The sequence below is a fragment of the Gobius niger genome (genome assembly GCF_951799975.1).
Source record: "Gobius niger genome assembly, chromosome: 12".
Taxonomy (NCBI): domain Eukaryota; kingdom Metazoa; phylum Chordata; class Actinopteri; order Gobiiformes; family Gobiidae; genus Gobius; species Gobius niger.
This window is the reverse complement of record NC_136863.1, coordinates 26,462,067-26,484,428: the sequence shown is the minus strand read 5'-3', so window position 1 is coordinate 26,484,428 and position 22,362 is coordinate 26,462,067. Positions and strand designations below refer to the sequence as shown.

General features: G+C 45.3%; 1 protein-coding gene across 1 annotated transcript in view; it reads right to left on the bottom strand.

The window, feature by feature from the left end:
• Positions 1 to 22,362, bottom strand: part of dnah10 (dynein axonemal heavy chain 10) — an 81,694-nt gene that overhangs the window by 21,331 nt on the left and 38,001 nt on the right. Inside the window, exons 35-56 of the mRNA XM_079567784.1 lie at positions 18,256 to 18,414; positions 16,997 to 17,132; positions 14,852 to 14,974; positions 14,609 to 14,740; positions 13,697 to 13,913; positions 12,343 to 12,462; positions 11,083 to 11,225; positions 10,684 to 10,836; positions 9,181 to 9,441; positions 7,997 to 8,169; positions 7,308 to 7,401; positions 6,779 to 6,946; positions 5,460 to 5,648; positions 5,222 to 5,393; positions 4,321 to 4,524; positions 4,128 to 4,208; positions 2,073 to 2,270; positions 1,834 to 1,995; positions 988 to 1,162; positions 550 to 731; positions 335 to 471; positions 38 to 255 (exon numbers count right to left, since the gene is read on the bottom strand). Coding sequence (XP_079423910.1) covers positions 38 to 255; positions 335 to 471; positions 550 to 731; positions 988 to 1,162; positions 1,834 to 1,995; positions 2,073 to 2,270; positions 4,128 to 4,208; positions 4,321 to 4,524; positions 5,222 to 5,393; positions 5,460 to 5,648; positions 6,779 to 6,946; positions 7,308 to 7,401; positions 7,997 to 8,169; positions 9,181 to 9,441; positions 10,684 to 10,836; positions 11,083 to 11,225; positions 12,343 to 12,462; positions 13,697 to 13,913; positions 14,609 to 14,740; positions 14,852 to 14,974; positions 16,997 to 17,132; positions 18,256 to 18,414 — 3,597 coding nt within the window. The remainder of the gene's footprint in view (positions 1 to 37; positions 256 to 334; positions 472 to 549; positions 732 to 987; positions 1,163 to 1,833; positions 1,996 to 2,072; positions 2,271 to 4,127; positions 4,209 to 4,320; positions 4,525 to 5,221; positions 5,394 to 5,459; positions 5,649 to 6,778; positions 6,947 to 7,307; positions 7,402 to 7,996; positions 8,170 to 9,180; positions 9,442 to 10,683; positions 10,837 to 11,082; positions 11,226 to 12,342; positions 12,463 to 13,696; positions 13,914 to 14,608; positions 14,741 to 14,851; positions 14,975 to 16,996; positions 17,133 to 18,255; positions 18,415 to 22,362) is intronic.

Here is a 22,362-nt window from a genome sequence, read left to right as displayed (position 1 = left end):
GTATGAAGAAGAGAAGAGTGTTTCTGACCACCCTCACCTCTCGTTCTCTGAGCTCAGCCCTGACATGAGCTTCTCGGCAGCGATCAGCCTCCTCTCCATGAGCTCAGCTTCCTCCTGCAGCACCTGCTTCTCCTCGATGGCGGACTGGTACTTGGCCCTCAGTGCCAGCAGCTCCTTCTCGATGTTACTCAGCTCTTCCTTAATGCGCTCCAGTTCACACTTGCTCTGGTAGTAGTTCTTCTCCAGACGCGCCACCTGCACTCAGACGGTTGATACGGGCTTGGTCATTCTTAAATCCTTTAACAGTTGATTTGATTGATACAACTGGAATCACCTTTTCCCTCTTGGGTTTTATTTGTTTGGCCACATCGCAGTAACCAATGATGGCTTCCACATACTTGAGCAACCCGGAGCCAGCCTTACTGATGGCCTGCATCTCTTCGAAGCTGGTTTTTAGGTTCTTTAGAAAGCCTACATACATACACAAAGAGTGAAAATGACCATTGTCCGTGTCTACGTTTAAATACCAGCTTCTAATATGAGCCACACCTTTGACAGTGGTCACGTTTTTGTTTGGAATGCTGTCGCAGTCCATCTCCATGAGCGAGCGCAGGAAGTTGGCTTCCGACATCATGCCCTTGGCGGCCGTCCAGTTGATCTCTTTGTAACCTCGCAGCACCAGGATGCACTCGCACACCACCTGCACCTGTTTGGGAGGCTTTGCAAACGATCTACAGAACACAAAAACATGTCTCAGTGGACCCTCTCGCACACTGTGGAACATTCCAGGTTATACTGTATGTTGCCATGCAGAAACTCCAAACATAAGCAAAGGTGCTCCTAAAGCTCCACTAGACACTGACAATGCTTTTTCTGATTTGTGTTATCAAAAATAAAGCATGTATTTTATGGCCACTACTCTTTTGACAACAAATACAGTCGGCCACCACTTTGTTTAGTCACAACTAAACCAAACATGATTGTGACCTGATCTCAGTGACATCGGACTTGTTCAGGTCCTGCAGTGCCATCCGAGCGGCCTCCAGAGCAGGCAGGGCTTCAGCCAGAGCGCTCTCCGCCTCCTTCTTCTCCACCTCGATCACTTCGTTCTGCTCCGCGTTCCCCCGGGCCTTCTCCTCTGCCAGGCTCTTCTTGTCCTCCGCTGGAACCAACATGTCAGGCGTTATACTTGGAACTAATCATTTCAATTTGGTGCTGAGGCCGATGTGTCATAGCAAGGTGAGGTTTAGGTTAGTTATATATGGTATCACTCCCCTCTCATTTGGGTATAATATTTGGAAACGATCATCAGTAGTATTTAACATTTGTGAAATAAAAGGTGACGCATAAATTAGGGAAATGTGCTTCACTGCTTTGTACCAAATCTGCTTTTAGTAGAGCAAAAATCAAGGCCGGCCCTAGCCAATTTGGCGCCTTAGGCAAGATTGAACTTTTGCACAGCAACAAGATTAGATGATTTATGTTATTTATGTTATTAATTATGGTTAAAAAAATTTTTTTTGGTGTGTTGTAAAGGAGTGGCAGTGGACTCTACATTCTGTTAGCGTCGCCATCTTGTTAACAAGTATCAGAGTCCTTGTTGTTGCTGACTAACTAATACTAGTACTATTATAAGTTTGTTATAAGATAAGATAAGATAAGATAAGATAAGATAAGATAAGATAAGATAAGATAAGATAAACCTTTATTAATCTCACAAAGGAGAAATTCACTTATGACCAGGTAATCGCTGCTCTGACCACCTGTGCGCTGTATGACACAGATATGGTATAGTAATGTGTATGACCAGCGTTAGTCATACTCCAGACTGACCTACGGTAGTATTGGCAACAATCTCCTGCAGCAAAGCGTCACAGGCCGTGGACTTCTCGTCCAGCACGACCCTCTGCTCGGCCAGTTTGACGTTCATCACGGACAGCTCCTCCGAGGCCTCCTTCAGCTTATCCAGGCCGCCCTCCAGACGTTCACACTGAGCTAGAGCAGCACATAGAGACAACGCTTACACTGTGTTCTGAAAGCCGTGAAAGTCGGAGAATGGGACAATATGGTACCCAGAATGCCCCGGTCCTTCTCGTCCAGCAGGCTGCAGTAGGTGCTGATGAAGTCCAGGTAGTTCTTCGGCGTGACAAAGTTGACGCGGCGCAGTTTCTGGAGGAAGAGTTTGCTGTAGTCGCGGACACATTCGTGGACCATGCACACGTGAGCGATGACCTCAGCCACGTGCTGCTCCGGTATCATGGCATTGTTACCTGCACAGCACAAGAGGGCGCTGTCTGAAACTTTCAAAATCACAGTTGGCAATTTTAATTGGCAAATGATCAACAGCAGTTTTCATCAAAAAGACAAAAAGTGGAAAAAATCACTAGGCAACATTTCATAACGTTTTGAAGTATTTAGAAAATCCCCAAAACAAATTACAACTTCCCACTTAATAAATGTAACTGTGAAATATATAATTATTATACTGTATATGTACAGCTTTACAAACATCTGGATTAGAATATTTTACAAAGACACCCATTTCTCATTTTGATTTCTGCTTTGCATTGTGTTTTCAGGCCCAATTTCACACACGCTGCTGACAATCGGAGCGTGTCTGTTTCGGCACCCTCTTTTAGAAACAAACCAGTGTTTCATTACCGTCTGGGTCGCACATCTTGTCGTGGTCAGCCACTTCCTCAGGCTGATGTAACTCTGACTCTGTCTCATCGAGTCTTTGTTTGGAGTCTGCTATGATCTTCCTGGATTTCTTTCGGAGAAGTGCGAATGCAGCATGTGCTCGCCGGCTCCTAGTGCCCTATTGTCAGAGCCATCTGAAGGTTTGTTTGCATGGAGCTGGAACTGGAGCGAGTGTATGGGTAAACCTAATCCCGTGCCTATTCTTCTAGTCTAAATGACGGTAAATTCTTGTCGATGGCTATTAAGGAGCTAATCACAATCATTTATTGGGATATAAAATGCATTTATCTAAAACATTTAGGGCCAGATCTTGTGGTTCATAGCGCAGGCTGTAGAGAAGACGAATACGCAGACGGTGGCGCTCCTTGCAATCTTCAGTGTCACACCTGCCGCAAAAAGTGGGCAGGACAGGAGGGGGGGGCAGACTCGCATTGTGATGTTGTGGTGCCGCCCCCTCCCCATGCTTTCTCCAGACCTGCGGAAGGCGGTGGTTTGTGAGGGGGGGTTCTCTTGTAAACACGTAACATGCGTGATGCAGCGCACAATGTTCAATAAAGATAAAAGAAATAAAACTGTCCCTCCGCTGCTGCAGCCACTCACTGCAGATCCAAGATGAGGGGGCGGTACAGAGAGGCAGCAGCCTCGCGCTGGACACCGTTCAAATGCGCAAAGTTACGAGATGTACAGGATTTAATTGATCAGAAACTGTCATATCGGCTGCGGAGGAGTTGCAGAGTCATGCAGTATAGTTGCAAGAAAACTGTAGCGTATTGGAACATTTGCGCTACAGGATTCTTGGAGCGGCTGAAAAAAAAGTTGCAATGCACGTCTTTCTTTTGGACTGAGCTGTGGCTACACACGGAGCATCATGAGGAGGTAAACACTGACACACGATGGAAATGTCTCCTTAAAACTCAGATTAGACCTGGTGTTGTGGCACTTGAAGGCATGTGTGGTTTATTTATGGAAAACTGTTGTTGTTTTGGTGTTAGGGGTGTGCACGTTGATCTACTGTATCAAAGTAAACCCGTGCGTAACCTACGCTCAAACAGACTTTTCAAGGCAATTTCACTTTTGTTTTCAATTTAACGTCGATTCTAAGGAAGAAGACAAGGCAGCGCGATGTAAAGAGGAACATAATGTAAAGGTTGCCATAGAAGAGTAGCGCGAGTGCTGCTTGTAATAAGCCACGCCTCAGTCAGCCTCTTTTTCTTAAAAAAAACGCCCTCTCCCTAGTGGCGCAGCAAGCCCTGCGCCACACGATAAGATCTGGCCCTTGATGTTAAGTTTCATTCTGATTTACTTCTGTTTGAGAAATACAGCAAATCTGTCCCTTTAACACAATCCCATCACTCCCCATCAAATGACCACTGAAATAATCTTTCTTTGATAAATAAAAACATAAAGCAGATATGAAAAGTACCAACCCAAGAAGGACTGAGCCACGGCCAGCAGAGCCTGAGGAGGCCAGGGCAGGAACCAGTCAATGACTGTGTTGTTCATCAGCCCTGTGAGCACCACAGAGCGGACACAGAAGATGGCATCAAAAGCAACAGAGAGGACTAAAATGTAGACCAAATGTACAGACGTATAATAATTGAATGAACAGTGAACTGTGACCTGGGAAGTTCCGGCAGCGCGTCCTCAGCGTGTCCCCCACAGGAGACATGCCCAGGACGATGTGCAGGTTGTTGGCGCTCTTGTTGACGAAGTACTGCCACAGGCTCTCTTTGGACGGGCCCGAACCTTTCTGCAGAGCCTCCTCTCTCACCTGGTTCAGCAGGGACTCCTTCTCATCATCAGGGAACAGTGCGGGAACGATGCCTGCGAGGGCGCACATAGGGTATGTGAACGCAGGGACGGGGTGAAGCTCCGAGCAGGGAGACAAAGACATGGAGACATGCTGACATGTCAGGTCACACAGCATGTAGCTGTAACTGTGTCATTTGATGTGACTGTTCTGTTGTCTGTGTTTTTGTGTGTAGGTACACTGGACAAGACATTCTCTGCAAGGAGACAATAGAAAATCTAATCTTTGTAACATCTAGCTACAGTCCTAAGAGCAGTGTAATAACTGTGCTCCACAATCTGGGATGGAAAACTCTGGGAGTGTCAAGGAAGCCTCCGTGACTCTTCCTGATATATGAAATCACTAGGGCTGGGTACCGTGAAATGATACTAGTATGACTTGATCGTTCCAGCTCAAATAAATTAAAATAAATATATTTTTTAGGCCAAATTTTTCACCATTTTCTTCCTTTTTCTTCTAATATTTCCCCTATTTCCCCAACATTTTTGCTATTCCTGTTTCTTTTAAAACTGTAGCACTTCCCCCCTTCCTATTGGGGCAATATCCACTAGGAGTTTGCTGATTACACGAACAGATCCAGAAGGGCCTGCAGCATGTTGTTTTGTCTTTTGCTCACACTTTTGTTGCTCTGGATAATATTCCAGTTGGCAAATGCTGCACATTTTGTCAGAACAGGGGGCCACCAGTTCTATCTGAGGACGGTTGGAGCACCTGAGGTCAGCATGTTGTTGATGAGCTCCAGAAAGCCCTCTTCGGCCACATGTGCGTCAGTGAAGAGGAACACACACTTCTTGTTCTCTATGCCCAGCTTCAGGTACAGGACCTTCAGGTCGTCCCGAAGGTTAGACTCTCCGTAGCCTCTGCTCAGGGTGATCTCAAACACCTGCAGGGCAGAGAGAGGCTGTTCACACCACCGCGGCCCATCCATCTGACTTTATCGGGTAGTTACCTCGCAGTCAGCGCTGAAGGCTGCCAGCTTGGTGAGGGACTGCTTTCCGGAGCCCCCCACACCCACCAGCAGGGCGTGTCCGCGGTCCATGCGAAGGATGCGGTGGACCCGTGTCAAATGCTCCAGCGCCTCGTCGAACAGAACCAGGTTCATCTTGGTCTTTGCCTCATTGTACCCCTCCAGGATCTCCTGCACACGTTAAACATGGCAAACAATCACAAAGCGAGAGGACCACAGGCACTTCCAAACACTGAAGGGAATGAGTTCAATTCAAACCATTAGACCTTTCTCTCAACTTTTTTATTAGCTGACCAATTTATCAAGAGATTCAGTCAGTGTTTGTCTTCATTCACTTCATGTCATTTCTGTTTTGTTTCAGTCAGCAACATATTTATAATTACTGTAAAGTATAATCATAATATACTGTATAATAAGGAGGCGATGTGACTGCAGTGGAGATGTTACCTGGCGCAGGGTTTTGGAGGTGAGGTGACTGCAGTGGAGATGTTACCTGGAGCAGGGCTTTGGAGGTGAGGTGACTGCAGTAGAGATGTTACCTCGAGAAGGGCCTTGAAGGTGAGGTGACTGCAGTAGAGATGTTACCTGGAGCAGGGCTTTGGAGGTGAGGTGACTGCAGTAGAGATGTTACCTTGACCAGGGCTTTGGAGGTGATGTGACTGCAGTGGAGATGTTACCTCGAGAAGGGCCTTGAAGGTGAGGTGACTGCAGTAGAGATGTTACCTGGAGCAGGGCTTTGGAGGTGATGTGACTGCAGTGGAGATGTTACCTCGAGAAGGGCCTTGAAGGTGAGGTGACTGCAGTAGAGATGTTACCTGGAGCAGGGCTTTGGAGGTGAGGTGACTGCAGTAGAGATGTTACCTGGAGCAGGGCTTTGGAGGTGAGGTGACTGCAGTAGAGATGTTACCTGGAGCAGGGCTTTGGAGGTGAGGTGACTGCAGTAGAGATGTTACCTCAACCAGGGCTTTGGAGGTGAGGTGACTGCAGTGGAGATGTTACCTCGAGCAGGGTTTTGGAGGTGATGTGACTGCAGTGGAGATGTTACCTCGAGCAGGGCGTTGGAGGTGATGTGACTGCAGTGGAGATGTTACCTGGAGCAGGGCTTTGGAGGTGAGGTGACTGCAGTGGAGATGTTACCTGGAGCAGGGCTTTGGAGGTGATGTGAATGCAGTGGAGATGTTACCTCGAGCAGGGCCTTGGAGGTGATGTGACTGCAGTGGAGATGTTACCTGGAGCAAGTCATGTGACTGCAGTGGAGATATTACCTGGAGCAGGTCATGTGACTGCAGTGGAGATGTTACCTCGAACAGGGCTTTGGAGGCCTCGTAGTCCTGGATGTCGTCATAGATCCTGGGCTCGGACTCGCTCAGGGCGTTACTGTAGTCTCCAAACAGGATAGGCTCTTTCAGAACGCTCTCTGCCTCCGGGTTGAAGTGCTCCTCCACCAGGCTGCGCAGGTGCCTCTGGACCTGCACAGAAATGAGATCAAAATGATGTGTGTGACTTTACACATTCCTGGTGTCATACAGATTCAAGTTGGATTAGGTTCAATTGATCTTCTTGAAATAAGTCTTACTAATAGCATCAGTTCTGTTGCCCACCTCTGTGTGATGTGTACTCGTAAATGAATGGTGGTGGTCAGAGGTTGGCGCAGATGTGTGCAGCTGTGCTTCTGTCAGTTTACCTCAGGGAAAACTGTAGCTGCATATGTAGCTTAACACCACCACTGTGTGTGGAGTGAATGAAGAACAAATCCATACGTCTGAAGAAGGCATAGGAGTGACAGCAGACTGCTACATGCACTTTGGCCCAAAGAAATGAGATTTTTACCAAAGCTTTATCCACTGCATCGATGAGTCTGTCATGGAATATTCTCAGGCACTCGTTCCTCCAGACACGGACAAACTTGGCCACAGTCACATACCTGAGGAGCAGAGGACAATCACAGACTCACATGACAGGAGACTTTACAGTGTACAGTTTACCAAGTACTGCACAAATAAGTACGCCTTTTGATCATAGTTTTTCTTTTAACAACAAAGTGTGTGTAGTACTGCCAAGAAACTATGATGATTCTCATACTATGTGGACATTTCTGTGAGTAGTTTCAATGTTCTGGGTCTGTGTGGGTTTCCTCTGGGCGCTCTGACATCTCCACCAGCCTACAGTTAAACATGCACATTGTACGCAGTATGCTGATCCTTATGTCCTCTTTGACCGTGAAATTTCAGTTAGAGGATAAAGCCTAAAGTAGCGAAAGCTTTGAAATAATCATGTGGCTTCTGTTATTTGGTTGAACATATGTATCTCCTCTTCAGAGGGCTTTGCTAGTTTGTCCAGTCAGAAACTGCCATAAATAAAGAGGCTACTCCTCCCTCTGCTTCTACAGAACTTGCCTGGACAACTGCACAGTCATAACACATTCTTCAATTGCTGTGTGCCCTTCCTGTATTCCTGTAGAGTTAGCAGAGTGCTCAGGAGGACTCTGGGCCACAGCTTAGGTGTGGCTGTGCTCAGACCTTTCGGGGTGGGTCATGGTCAGCCCGTGGTAGACTCGGGACAGATCTCTCAGGTTGAAGATGTAGTGGAACTTGGAGGGAGTGGGAGGCAGCTCTCGGATGATATTGCTGTACAGTTCCAACGTGCACATGGTCATCTTATCACACACCCTCTGGATGGAATCCTCAAATGACTGCAAATAGAGAGAGGACACACTGTCGACCCACTTTTATGATTGAAAAAGCTAAGATCTATGTTTGCTTTGAGGATTTATCAAGACATGTGCAAACTGTAAAATAAAATAAAGACGTTTGTGGGCACCTACTGTTGCACCTAATTCACCATTTGAAATGATGTGTTTCATGGCAGTTTCAGGGTCCCAAATCTGAGATATGCTGCGTAAACTGGTAAATTGCACGTGCTACTTGATTAGCACATGAGCAAACGCTTTGTGTGTGAAATGGAGAGGAATTTGACTGAACTGTAGACTCGAGTTTGGGATTGAATATGAACGTCACGTTAGCTTAAAAACAAGAGATAAAAAGAGAGTTAAGAGCCGCAGAACAAACACTACTGGTAAATACGTCTAACAAATATCCAAACGCTGTTATGTGAACGGTAACTCTGATAATTTATATTTCAAAAGCTCCAACAGAGCTGGGAAGAACTTTATGAAGAATATTCAATTCCCATTGTAGAAAGAATGTCAGGAGTGTGTTCAGAAAAAACAAACAAACAAACAAACAAAAAAAAGCATTTTGGTTAATAAACTGATTTAAATTCTCAATTCTATGTTTTCATTTCCGAGCACAATTAGACATTTAACTGCATCATTTTCAGTCAAACTGGAAACATTTGGATCTGTACTGTTCATATTTGTAACTTACTCATTTAGATAGTAAAAAAAGAGAAAACATCTATAACTGTGACTTGATGAGTTGAGTTACAAAGACTAGAAGCGCCCGTCTTCTGATTTCATAAGCAAGTTCGCTGTATGCCACAGTGTATGGTATACACAAAATCAAGTTAATGGTTCCTTTTGCTACATTAAGTATTAGATTGCTTTTTTTTGTTAAACTCTTGAGGAACAACCGTCAAAATATTAAGTTGGGTACAGGACCTGATCTGATCTGAAAACGGGGTCTGGAGTAAGAATCCATATAAATGCATGGATGGTAGTTGAGAAAGGAGAGCTCAGACTGACTGTGGTGTGTCCCTGGAGGATGGAGGCGTAGATGAGGTGTAGCGACTCCACGGCGGGGAAGGGGATGCTGAACACGCTGAAGAGGGAGGTGAAACGCGTGTCCACCTCGTTGCGTCCTCCTCCGGCTTTGCCCATGGCCGCGATGAAGCCCAGGTCCTTCAGCAGTTTGCAGTTGAGCTCTTTGCCGCGGTCGTAGATCCCCCCCCTGTCCAGGAGCAGCTTGAGCAAAGCGATGGGCTGCTGCGTGCCGTAACTGTCCACCTGAGAGGAGAGAGGTGAGCCACGTCAAGTTCAAGGACTGCTGGACACTCTGCACTGATGTGTCAGATGTTCATGAACACGGGGTGTCATGTCATGGCCAGATGTTTAAATAAGGCAAAATAATGTGAAACCTGCTTTTGGTCACTGCAGCATGGATAATTTACAGAGTTAACTTTCTGTGTATGGAAAGGAGACTTCATGACTCAGGTCTATGTTGGTTTGGCTTTAAACATGCTAAAAAAATGATGCGAGCCTTCATTTTAACCCAACAGTGCGCTAACAAATTCATGGAGCTGTGATGAACGCAGTTTGAGGGCAGATTGGCTTTGGTGATGTTTTATAGGCCTTAAAAATACATAAGACACTTTCAAATTTGATCTATGACATGACATAATCAGGGGATTACTGTGGGCATGTTTTATAGTATCGTTTAAATGGTTTGGTAGTTTGGTTAAATGCACAAAAAGTGTTTTTTTTTGCATTTTTTGCTTTAAACCAGTGTTAATATAAAGTCAGCTACAGAATACTGAATATTTGGCTTAAAATATGTTTTGCTTTGTATCAGCCATCATGGTAACAGAGTACTAAGAGTACTTACAGGAATACTTTCAGTTTGGAATTGCAGTACATTATACACATATTATAGTGTAACTGAGTGACATATCAGTTGGACTGGACGATATGGCCAAAAAATACTGATCAATCGATTTTATAATGATAATAAATACCTGTATACCCTTTATACAAACCTTAGCTCAAACAAAAACAAGTGCTTTCCGCCAGTGTCATTTAACACAATGTTTCCCAATCAGGGGTACGGGGACACCCTTGGGGCACTTGGTAGGGGGTACTTGTTGCTCACTTCAGCTGTTCACTGTTCTTCGATTTAGGGGGTACTTGGAGTATAAACGAATGCCTCAACGGGTACGTGGAACAAACAAGATTGGGAACCACTGATTTAACAGACAAAGACCTTGCATCATCTCTTCCAAACTCCCAAAACTAGGAGACGTCTGTCAGAAATGGTTGTAAACATATCAGTTATAAAGTCCCATGACGATTATTAAAATTGACCAAAGCAGGGATTAACACGAGAGAGACAGCCTCATGATGATTGAGTTCTCTAAAATAATCAGGCATAGTTTAGCCTTGAGTAAAGATTTACAGCGAAAAAATCCTTGAAAACCTTCTCTCATGTGGAAAGGAGAGAGAAAGAGACGAAGTCAGAGGGCACAGAGACACCTTGGGCATGTTCATGTCGTCCATGAAGATGAGCAGTCTCTTGCCCATCGGCGGCCCGTACGTCTCCTTAGTCCTCTTCTCCACGTTGGCCTCCAGGTTCCTCTGGATGTCCATGGAGGTGGTTCTGGATGAGAAGTTGATGGTCATCGTGATCTGTCCAGCAAACATTCAAGAGTTACAGTCAGACACTGGGCAGACACAGGTTTGAGGACAGTAAGCCTGAGATCCTGAGATGCCCTGCCTTTCAAGTTTAAGCCACAAGATTAAGCTGCAGCATTTCTGTATTTCCTCTTTTGATATCTCAGTAATAGATCTTCAGTAACGTTGGCCCCTCCATTTGAGCTTTTAAAGCTGATGGACTATGGTCCCTCCCCCTTTCCCCGTCCGCAAAGCGCCTACTTTGGAGTCGTCCAGGTTCTTGAGGAAGTTCTGGATGGTGGCGGTCTTGGAGGTGCCAGACTCTCCCACCAGCAGCACGGGCCTCTTGGTCTTCACCTGCTGCTCCAGGAGCCAGCTGGTCCGGGCCGTGTCAATGGTGGGCACTGAGAAGCGGCAAAGTGGTTAGCACTAGTGAGGACGGAGAGCGGAGACATAGAGCCTGATGTAACCATGATTTAAAGGTAGGGTTTCATAAACATGACCTATCTATGTCTTCAGATCACAATCTGTTTATATAATGGTCAAGGTTTACATTTGCACATTCCCAGCCCCTGTTCCCAAGCAAGTCCTGATCAGTGCTAGCACAGCCTCCAGTCGTTAAAGCTCAGCGAACTCTGGACGTTCTGGGCTTGATGTACACTAATATTCAGCTTCCAGGCAAGGAATTTTGTGTGTGCCAAAAATGTGTGCCCCTTAAATGTTCAGATGAAATGTTGGTTTTACTGATAACAATTGTAATGATTTATTCTCAGTTATAAAAAACATTTGACATGACACAAATGCTGTTTTGTTAACTTTACATTATAGCTTTTTGTTTTGGTTCTTAACACAGTTATCCTATCAAAAAAACAAAAGAGCTGAAGCCTGAGACAGACCAGAAGATGTTGTTCAGACCACAGACATCCGTGCTCTTTGATTAAAAAGGCAAAGTAATGAAGGCTAATGCCTAATCAGGCCTTACAGATTTATACTGCTCTGGGCACAAAGGAATTCTTGAAAATGTGTACGGGCCAGATGTTGCGCATGGCGCAAGATGACGTTGAATACACGTCATCTTGCATGTGGCTCAGCTTTTGTGCTATGTGCCTGCGCCACTAGAGCAGAACCACTTGCCTTAAGCTAAGAGCACATCCCACAAAAAACATTACCTCTTTAAATTGACATAATGTCCATAACTCATTGATATTTCACATGATAAAACTATACAGACTATACAGAGTTTAAAAATATTAAAACTAAGTATTTTCATCCCCTTGTGTTGTTCCAGCCAAGTCCTAATGTGTAGGATGAGCTCAGACCTGTTCACCACAACTGCCTCTAAAATCCTGCACTGTCACTCAAAAAGGTGTTAATTCGGGTTCCAAGTGCCGTCATGCACGAGCAGTTACGCATAAGACCAGAGTTGGCAGTAGTGAGTATAAAATGACTAACTTGCATCTAGCCCCTTTAAAATAATGTACTGAAGGTTTTCAAATGACACTAATGAGCAGGACCACATACCCAGAATATCTGCAAACTTGACGTCGGGGCTGTGCATGTACTTGGCCACCAAGGAGCGCCAGGTGACCCACTTCATCTGGTTCCCGTCAAAGTGGAAATCATACAGAGTGGGCAGATGTGCTGGGTAGAGAAGACAGAGGTGTTTACTATATCAACAGTGTAGATGATGTCCACTAGAGGCTTCTTCTCGTAAACAAGTTAGTCAGTTTCCCAAACAAAAATAGTATTTGTCAGGGCTCAGCTACGGGAGGAGCTATGAGATCTGTCTGTCTATGACTACAACTTGGATATTTTTCAACAACCAGTCACAGTTCAAACAGAATTCCACTTGACATTTCCATGACCCTCAAATACCACCAATTAATATCCACAGCGCTATATTTTCAGAATGGGATTTTGAGGAGTGTTGAAGGCTTATCAAGACGAGAATACATATATATTTTAATATATTTTATACAATTTAAGGGTCTGGAAATTCTATTTAAAAAATCCATGACTTTCCCAGGTTTTCAATAGCTGCATTTCCATCACTGGATTTTACGGTTAAGGTTAGGGACAAGGAAGGGACAAAAGAGAAGGTATCCGGGCAAGACTCACAGCTAACACATGCCTTCTATCCCAACTATTGTTCTAACTAATTGATGTTCACTGGAGAATAAATCAAATTAACTGCTAAACTCTTCCCAGAAGATGGTGAAAGACTGTTGTGCCACGGAGGGAGCTGTGCAGGAGGAAGAGGAAGGAGGAGGTGGATCTGACCAGTGCAGGACACCACGCTCTGAAACAAGGACACGCCCAGGAGGCGCTGCACTGTTTCAGAGGATCCGAGGAGACTGAAGGCAGCCAGGTTTCTTTAGGTGCTACGGTTTTACTGACCTCCAAAAACATGCTGCTCAGGTTGACCCACAGTGAGGGCGTGGCTCAGTCGCAGCGGCTCAGGACTAACACCTGAACACTATTTCGTTGTGCGCTTGTACAATGACAATAAAGCATTTACTTAATTACTTAAGTTATACTTTACTTATCCCAAAAACAAAAAAAAGGGAAAAAGCCCTCACCTCGAGTGACATGAAAAAACGCACAGTATGCCCTCTGCTGGGTAAAAGCTGCAAGTGCAGAGCACCATGCAGCTTACTGCAGGTAATCAGGAAACCACCGCCCTTCTTTCACAAAAACTCTTTGATGGAAACACATGTACATTTTCTTTTGTTATGCACATTTGTTATGCATATTGTATGTTCAGTAGATGCACATTTTCTCTGACGCAACTTGTGACTGTATGAACCCTGACAAGTACACGCATGCTGTGATAGAATGTGCCCGGATGACTGAGAGCTTACAAAGATGCCTTCACCTGGGATCTGAGCGGGCCCAGCTTTCTCCTTCTCTTCCTGCACCAGCGTCAGACATGAGACCTTTTTGACAAACTCATCGAACGTGGCCCGCTCGCTCTCCAGCAGAGTGGCCCCCAGGGAGCAGTAGAGGGACTCCAAGAAGAAGGCCTCCAACACGTCCGGCCCCGGAGCCTCCTCCACCAGCAGGGCGTCCAGCATCAGGCACAGCTGTGTCACCTGGACAGCCACATGTTAGCCTGGCAAACACTACAGCCAAACCAGCCATACACAGTGATGAAAGTAACAAGCACAGAGAGAACCAATCGAGAGGAATGTGAAGGAAGACTCTCTCCACCACCGGGCTCATCTCTGTATTTTCATTATTTCACCCTAAGCTGAATAAAGTTGGTAAAAATAAAAACATGTTTCAAACGGTGTATTTTTTAGAGCAAAATATACTAAGATTATACTTGCTGTAATCAACAAACCAATTTAAAACTTTAAATCTGAAACCTCTGTCACACATGGCGCACTGTGTTCTGCAGAGTGAACCATTTCAGACAGTACCGGACTGTCTTGTTCACTTTGCGCCCGACTTCCACGAGCTCCATGGAGCGCTCAATCTCTAAAGTCGGACAGAGGCTGGTCACTTCCCCGGAGCAGGGCCTGAGCTTAGGGTCTTGCTGAGCTTGGTTCCTTTGGTGGTGCGTAAAAAGAGTGGTGCGCTAATGCCCCCAGCCATGTGTGAGGGGGCGGCGGCTAACGTGCACCCAGTTTATTTATTTTTTCCCACAAGAACGAACGCTTGCATCCAGTGAAACACGCCCATTTTAATTTTATATTTCTATTGTCTTATTGCACTGATGTGTCCACACTCTTTCCCAGAGCCCTTGTTAGAGCCCCTGCTAGTAAGTTTGACACTTTGCCCTCACCATGTTAAGGTCAGTCTGGGGCACGATGGTCTTCAGCTTCTTGCCCTGTTTGCCATCCACCATGCCATCAATGATCAGGTCGATGCAGCAGGGCACATACTTCTCAAACAGCGCTTTCAGAGGCTCCTGTTCCTGGGTTTTCACACAGAACAACTAGCTAGTGTACGAATCCAAATACATAGTGGCACTTATAAAGGGATGATCATTTAAAACTCCTCCAAGACACATCTGTCTGGATGGTACCTTCGGTGGCCTGGTGTCCACCCATCTCTGCCAGTACGGCCTGTAGCGCAGGTTCTTGGGGTCCACAAACACCATGCCACAGCGCGACACAGTGGCTGGGGAGGCGTACTGCAGGTCCCCCACCTGAAACACACCGACACAAGCGATGTTTACATGCTCGGAATGTGAATATAGTTCTCCGGAGAATGGTCCACTCTCTTCACTCAGTGCTTAATGTACATGCAAGTCAGAAAGGGAAATGACTGTGGATATGGCCTGGGATACATTCAGGGTGTGTGGGGAATAAGCTTTGGTGCTACAAGTTTGGAGCTGTAATTGCTATGATACTGTATTAAGCTATACGTTTTGCCAATAAATACAAACCTTTAGTTAAATTAGAAAATGCACTTCTCACTTGTTAATTATCTCTTTATGGAGCCAGATTAAGTTTAGTTTAGTTTATTTGTTTATTTGAGCAGTTGACAATCTGCTCAAAAGGAGTGGGCTGAAGCAAAAAGCTTATGAGCACCAACCCTTGAAATTAGTTTAAAGGTCCTATATCATGCAAAATCGACTTTTTGGAGCTTTTAGCCCTGTTGTTATGCTATTTCTTTATCAAAAACACCCCCAGAGTGGTTTGTGGCTTCATTCACGCAGCTCTCCGCAATCCTCCTGAATCCTGCTCTCTGAGCAGCTCCTGTTGAACGACTGAGTGTTCAGTTGTGTTGTAACAGCGGAACGGAAGTGCTCCACGTCTGTAATGTAATGTCTTAATTCTATGCTTACGGCCTGATTTTAATTTGAAAAACAGCGTTTTCATTATTTCTGTCGTAAGAGAGAAACAAAGAGAAAAAAATAAAATAATAATAATAAAAAAAATAAAAAAGGATGTGCCCGAGGTGCTTCCAGGTCAGCTGAGGCCAAAACAAACACCCCTGAGCGTCTGAACAGATCAGTCATGTTTGCGCTGCAGCTGCGAAGATGGAGCTCGTTGTCATCTATTCTGGACACACCTGTTCTTTATTCTTAACTAACGATAATGTCACGGACGGAGAAAAAGAAGCGCGTTTGGCTACGAGGACGAGGAGTTTATTCAACCTTTTTCAGGAAGAGGCCACTCAGCTGTTTTTTTCTCCGGGATTCAGCGACTATCACCAAAATATTGTTTCTCTGTGACTGTCACTGATGGATGTTTGGTGAACCTTCGCCTGAATCAAAGTGTATTAACTTTTATAACCAACGCGAGTCCCATAATGTAAACAGCGATGGACCAGAGTGGTGAGTCAGTCCAAACGCGTGTTAGCTTGTGTGTTAGCATATTAGCATGTGTGTTAGCCATTTATGAAGCTGTGTTGCAGATGTCAACTCCGTATAACTGCATCGTGAAGTAACTTCACTTATTGCTGTTCATTTATATTACGGTAAAGTATGTGCGGAGAGAGGGGGCGGAGTTAACGGAATCGAAGCGTTTTGTCTTCCGGGTTTGAAAAATACCTCCAGAAAACACTTATATTTATCACAAAAATTAGTGCTCCATAGTGGTAGAGGTACAATATATCATATAAATGCCTATACTTAACTTTGGAATGGCTAAAATAGCATGATATAGGACCTTTAAGATTGATTAGACCAGTGGTTCTAAAAACATGTCCCACTGGTGGTACTTGGGCTTCTTCAAGTGGTTCTCAAGGGTCTCAGGGTCATCAGCTTTATAGTCTTGAGTCAGGTTAATTAGAGGTAATTTCATGAATAATCTACAGGTATTAGTGCATTTAAGTTCATTATACTTCAGTCCGAGTAAGTTACATTTAAGATCCTTTTTGAGCCGGTTTAGTCCTGATTTAATATTAATCTTACTGGTGGCACCTGGAAAGTCAAATGTTTAATGATATGACACTGCCTGTGTGAATATGCCTCCAAACTCAACACTATTTATAGTCACATTCATCGCTAATTAACAACCTAAGTAACCGAAAAATAATTTTCCACATTATTTAACATCAATATTTTTAAACAGGGAGAGTAAAAACCTATGAGTCAAAAATACAGTAATTAAAAAAATATATATATAGTTGTACATAAATTCACAGTAGTCACAAGATGGTCGCCAGAGCTGGGTGTTATTCCAGTATCTGGGCAAGTCAGATGGCGAGGAGAGTGTCCCACCTCGAAGAGCAGGGCACAATGGTTCTGCAGGCGGATGCGCTCCCCGTTGGCCAGTGTCAGCAGCTTATTGTCGTCCATCACAGAGTTCATGTTCTCCACCCACAGGGCATCCACGTCCCCGTCAAACAGGATGTACCTGCCACAAAAGAAGACAGAGCTCTACATTTATGCACATTTTTTTTCTGCTGACAAACTGTATGCCTGATGATTTTAAAGTATTATCTTCTGTTCCTGCTTATTAATTTGGATGTTCCTTTGGAAGTCTCTGTAAAAGTGATGGTGATTAACAGATTATTCCCTGATCATGGCCAGGGCAAGAGGTTTTCTGTATTACATCCATAAAGAAGTGTCACTTAGCACACTGTGGAGATGCTAGCTACTCGGCCGTGCGGTGTAAGAATTTTGTGTGTTTATTTGATGCTGTTTACGAAGGTTTCTAGTGGCTCTCACCCTCGGCGCCCCTCTCGTTCCCCCCAATCCCCCCATGGTTCCCCGAGCTGATGGAGCCGACCGAGCCACATTCGTGGCAATTTCAGACTGCAAATGTTTAATATTTTAAAGGCAGTGTAGAATGCACTAATAGTAGTTTTTGTACTACAATTATAACTGTTTAATCTCCATGGACATTCACAAGTACAAGCTTGTAGATATACCAAACCTCAAGCTCAGAACCTGAAGACTTCAGTCACTAAGCTTTAACTAATGGAGGCAATAATAATGTAGTGCAGTGCATTCCTCACACTTTCTTAATAGCGTTCTACAGCCATTAAAGCTCTGAAACATTTTACAAAAAGAAATATTCAAATAACAGTAATTGATAATAATGACATTATTACTCTCTCCTGCCCTGCCAAACCAGTAAACCTTGGGGAATATCCAGCGTAATAGTGACTTATCAGCTTGCTTTTAGCCACTTCAGGTTTGACTTTTCACATTTTCAAAATTCAAAATGTATAGTAATAAACCAGGGTAAAAACAAGATACAAGTCACAATTTTAGCAATAGGTATGCTAACAAATCGGTGACACTGTGATAACACAGTTTGAGAGTAATACGAAACTAAACGCGTCTGGTATTAGTTTATGGGATTTGAAAATGCAGTTCAGGCTCAATCTATCTATCTATCACACGGGAACAATCCAGAACATCCAGGTCAGAGCGCTCTCTGCAGTAGAGGCAAAAGCAATCAGAGTGAACAGCATAAACCTGCATGAATGAGAAGGCTTTAAGGTTCACTATCTGGTCGCACTCGTCCTCACCTGCGCTCCTTCTTGTCAGTGGGCCGGTTGATGTCCCTGAAGATGTTGGACAGAATGCCGTCAGTCCAGTCCCTGGTGTCTGGGTCCAGGATTCCGTACAGCTCGATTACACTCATGGCTTTGGGGTTCAGAGGGTACAGCTTGGTCAGAAGTCCCAGCCTGAGGAGTAAAGGTCAAAGGTCGTAGCAACAAAGGACTATTGCATTACAACAATTACACCTAAATGTCCTATATTAGTACTCATTATTTGTATTCAGGCCTTTACAACTGCTGATGACACTTTAGTTGGACCTGGCCCGTACACTCTAGCCTCCTTCTTGAAGGCACTGAAGAGACCTTTGCTTTTCAGGAAAAGAGCAATATTCTCAGCTGCTCCCACTCTGTGCTGGAGGTTCCTGCAGCAGGATGCAGTTCTGTCTGTGTACCACACAGAGATGCAGCTGGCCAGGATGGACCCTCTGTAGAAGGTGCACATGATGGGGGCCGGGACTGAAGTCCATTCTTGATTGCTGGTGTAGTGTTTGTGGACCAGGATAGGTTCTTACCCAGGAACTTGGTGCCGGTCACCCTCTCCACAGCAGCACCGCTGATTGTCAAGATGCTGGATGTTTGATTTCCCAAAGTCCACAACCATCTCCAATGTCTTTTTCACATTTTTCCCTGCTGTAATTTGTCTCATCTCCATTGCTGATGAGACCAACCCATGTTGTGTTGAGGTTTGAGGTTGGAGTGATAGTTCTGGAGGAGCTACTGCCAACAATTCCTTGTTGTGGTCCAGAAGCCAGTTGCACCGTGACGTGTTGAGCCCCAGGGTGGACCAGATTGTGTAGCTGCTTTGGCATTAAGGAACTAAAATCTAAAGACAGCGTTCTGACACAAGAGTCTTTAGTTTCAAGGCGTGCGATGCAACAAAATGTAGTCAATACAAATCAGCGCTCTTGAGCAGAAGAAGAAAACTGCCTTAAATAAAGCAAAGTAAAACATGCAAAGGCACGTTGATTTTGCATGACAGGTCTTTAAATAAAAGTAGCGATCTGAATGATTGGGCGAAAAATTGGTCGCTTCTCTTGGGAGGTGTTCCATGCATGTCCTATTGGGAGGAGGAGGCCTCGTGGAAGGCCGAACAGCAGGTGCAAAGCGAGCGTCTGGATAAAGCCGCGTTAGCGAAGGCTCTTGACGAGAAAACTCTGTTCTCACAGAGTCTCCAAGATGCGCTGACCGTCAACAATGAGACTCTGATGGCGATTAGAGCCGACATCCATGCTCTAAACGCCCAAAACCAGGGTCTGAATGAGGAGAACAACCGGCTTCAAGCCTCCATGTCAGACCGGGACGCTAAAATTCTCCTCCTTCAACAGGAAGACGCTAACGAGCGAGAGAGTACGAAGACAAACTACGGACAGCTCAAAGTAGCAGACGCGAGTCTTCGTAAGAAAATTAAAGACCTGGAACACCAGGTCGGACAGAAATCGCTTTTGCTACAACGGCAGGACGAGGAGCTGGCGGAGAATCATCTCAAGTTTGAACTGTTCACGCTGCTTGAGATGAACTACGCCGCCCTGAACGAGGACGTCCACCAGATGGAGGGGGAAATGAAGACTCTTCGAGAGGAGCAGCTGTCCATGAAGGAAGCCAATAAAACCTCCACAGAGGAAGCTCAGGAGACCATTTTAGCTTTGAGGAATGAGATAAAAGTCCTCAATAAAGATCTGGATTCACAGCAGAGAGCGAACCAGACTCTGCAGATGGCTCTTGACAAAAAATGGTGTCATGCAAGAAGCTACAAGACCAGGTCCATCAGACAAGTCAAAACTGATGGCAGAGGAACAGAAGTCCCTCACGCTACAAGATGAAGTCACCAAACAATACGACAGCTTGGAGGAGAGTGTGAGAGACAGACTCCACGCTCTCCAAGAGTCTCATTGTATGTTCCAGACATTTCAAAAAGAGACATTAGCAATGAAGACGGACCGGGACAAGGCAATGGAAGAAACGGACAGGTTTAGGGAGGAAGCAAGCGTTCTCCGTGGACAAGTTGAGAAACTGTACGGGAACATGAAAGAGACATTAGCAATGAAGACGGACCGTGATAAGGCCATGGAAGAGGCCGACAAGTTGAGGGAAGAAGCAAGGGTTCTCCAGATAAATAACAAGGTTTATGCTAATTTATGCTAATCTGGAACACAGCGCCAATGTCTATGTGGAAATGAAGTCTGACATAGAGGCACTTCGTAAAGACAACATTAGCCTTTTACGCCAAAATATTGCTTATGAGAAGGCGGCGAAAGCAGCAGCCGCACAGCAGAAGAAGAACGAACAACAACCAGATCTGCTGAAAACCGTGGAGCCAGAGAGGAGCACAGCACCTCAGGACACACGGGCCAACAACTACGCCTCGCAAGACTACAGGAACCGGAGGCAGAACGACCAGAGGAATGATTCCGACCATAACATGCCCAACGTTCAAGGCCGGTGGAGGAGCAATGGCTTCAACGGGAGACGTCAGGAGCAGCAGGGTCAGAGGAGAAACGGTCACAGGGCCTGAGGGGAACATCTCTCTCGAGGTCTGAGGGGAACAGATCTCTCTCACGAGGTCTGAGGGAACAGATCTCACTCTGGAGATCTGAGGGGACAGATCTCTCTCACGAGGTCTGAGGGAACAGATCTCACTCTTGAGGTCTGAGGGGACAGATCTCTCTCACGAGGTCTGAGGGGACAGATCTCTCTCACGAGGTCTGAGGGGGGACTCTTCTCTCCATTCCTGTCTTCTCTCTCTCTCTTCCTCTTTCTCCCTCTTCTCCTCTCTCTCTCCTACATCCTCTCTTCTCTCCATTCCTGTCTTCCCTTTCTCCTCTCTCTCTCCTACATCCTCTCCTCTCTGTCCTCTCTCATCGCTGATAAAGCTTTTTGTCTTTCTCTTTGTTTCAGATGACCGGTCGTCGTATCACAGCCTTCAGCCCTTTCCCCGGAGGAACCGAACTGAAGCTCCAACTTCTGGACGTTCTTCCCCCCCCCTTATTTACTTTAATAAAAAGTATACAAACAAATATAAGTGTAGGTGTGCTTTCTGATCATATTAGTATCATTTTGCTCCACTGAGGGTTTTGTTCATTTCCTTCATAGCACGTCCTGAAACACGGTTATATGAAGGTCTACTACAACTACAAATCCTAGTAGTCATATACAGAGCTGCTGTTTGGATTAAAACTGCCTCCCACCCTCATAGATGTTTTGCTTGAGGCTCCAAAGATTCTCAATAGGGTTGAGGTCAGGGGAGGATGGGGTCCACATCAGGAGTTTCTCTCCTTTTTTGCCCATAGGAGCCAGTGATGCAGACTCTTCTTTTTGTACCATAGAAGAAAGTGGTCAGTCAGAGACAGGTCATTTTCACACCTTCAGGGATCCTAAAGGGGCTGACCAGCTCTCTCACCATGATTCTGGCCCAAAACATGACTCCGCCCCCTCTCTTTACTGACGTCACAGCCTTGTTGGGACATGGTGGCCATTCACCAACCATCCACTACTCCATCCATCTGACCATCCAGGGTTACACGGCCTCATCAGTGAACAAGACTGTTTGAAAATGAGTCCTCATGTATTTCTGAGCCACTGCAGCCGTTTCCGCTTCAGCTTCAATGAGCAGTTTAGGGGAGGCCGGGATAGAAGGTTTATGCACAACAGCAGCCTCTGGAGGGTCCTACACCTTGATGTTCGGGAGACTCCAGAGGCACTAGCAGCTTCTGCTGCATTTGCGTTTTCTGGTGGAATATGAACTTAATTATCACTTACAAATAAAGTCAAGTGTAAATCGGGTCCATATGGATATTTTTTCACAGCAGCAGTCTTTGTATCTTTATTTAGTAGAAAACTATATTCATAATTCAGCATTTGTTAAAGCACTTTCTGAATAATTAGAGAAAGGTCAGATTTTTAGGCCCGAGCGCCATCAGGGCTGGCGTAGGGCCTCTTGTAATCCCAAAGTGTGCGGAGCGCACAAAACGAGCGCAAAGCGCTCGCCTCCTATCAACGCACTCCTCTCGTCGTGCACGTTCCGTGCACGTGCACATGTATCAGAAAAAAAACATTGTAATTGGACAGAGTGCACGT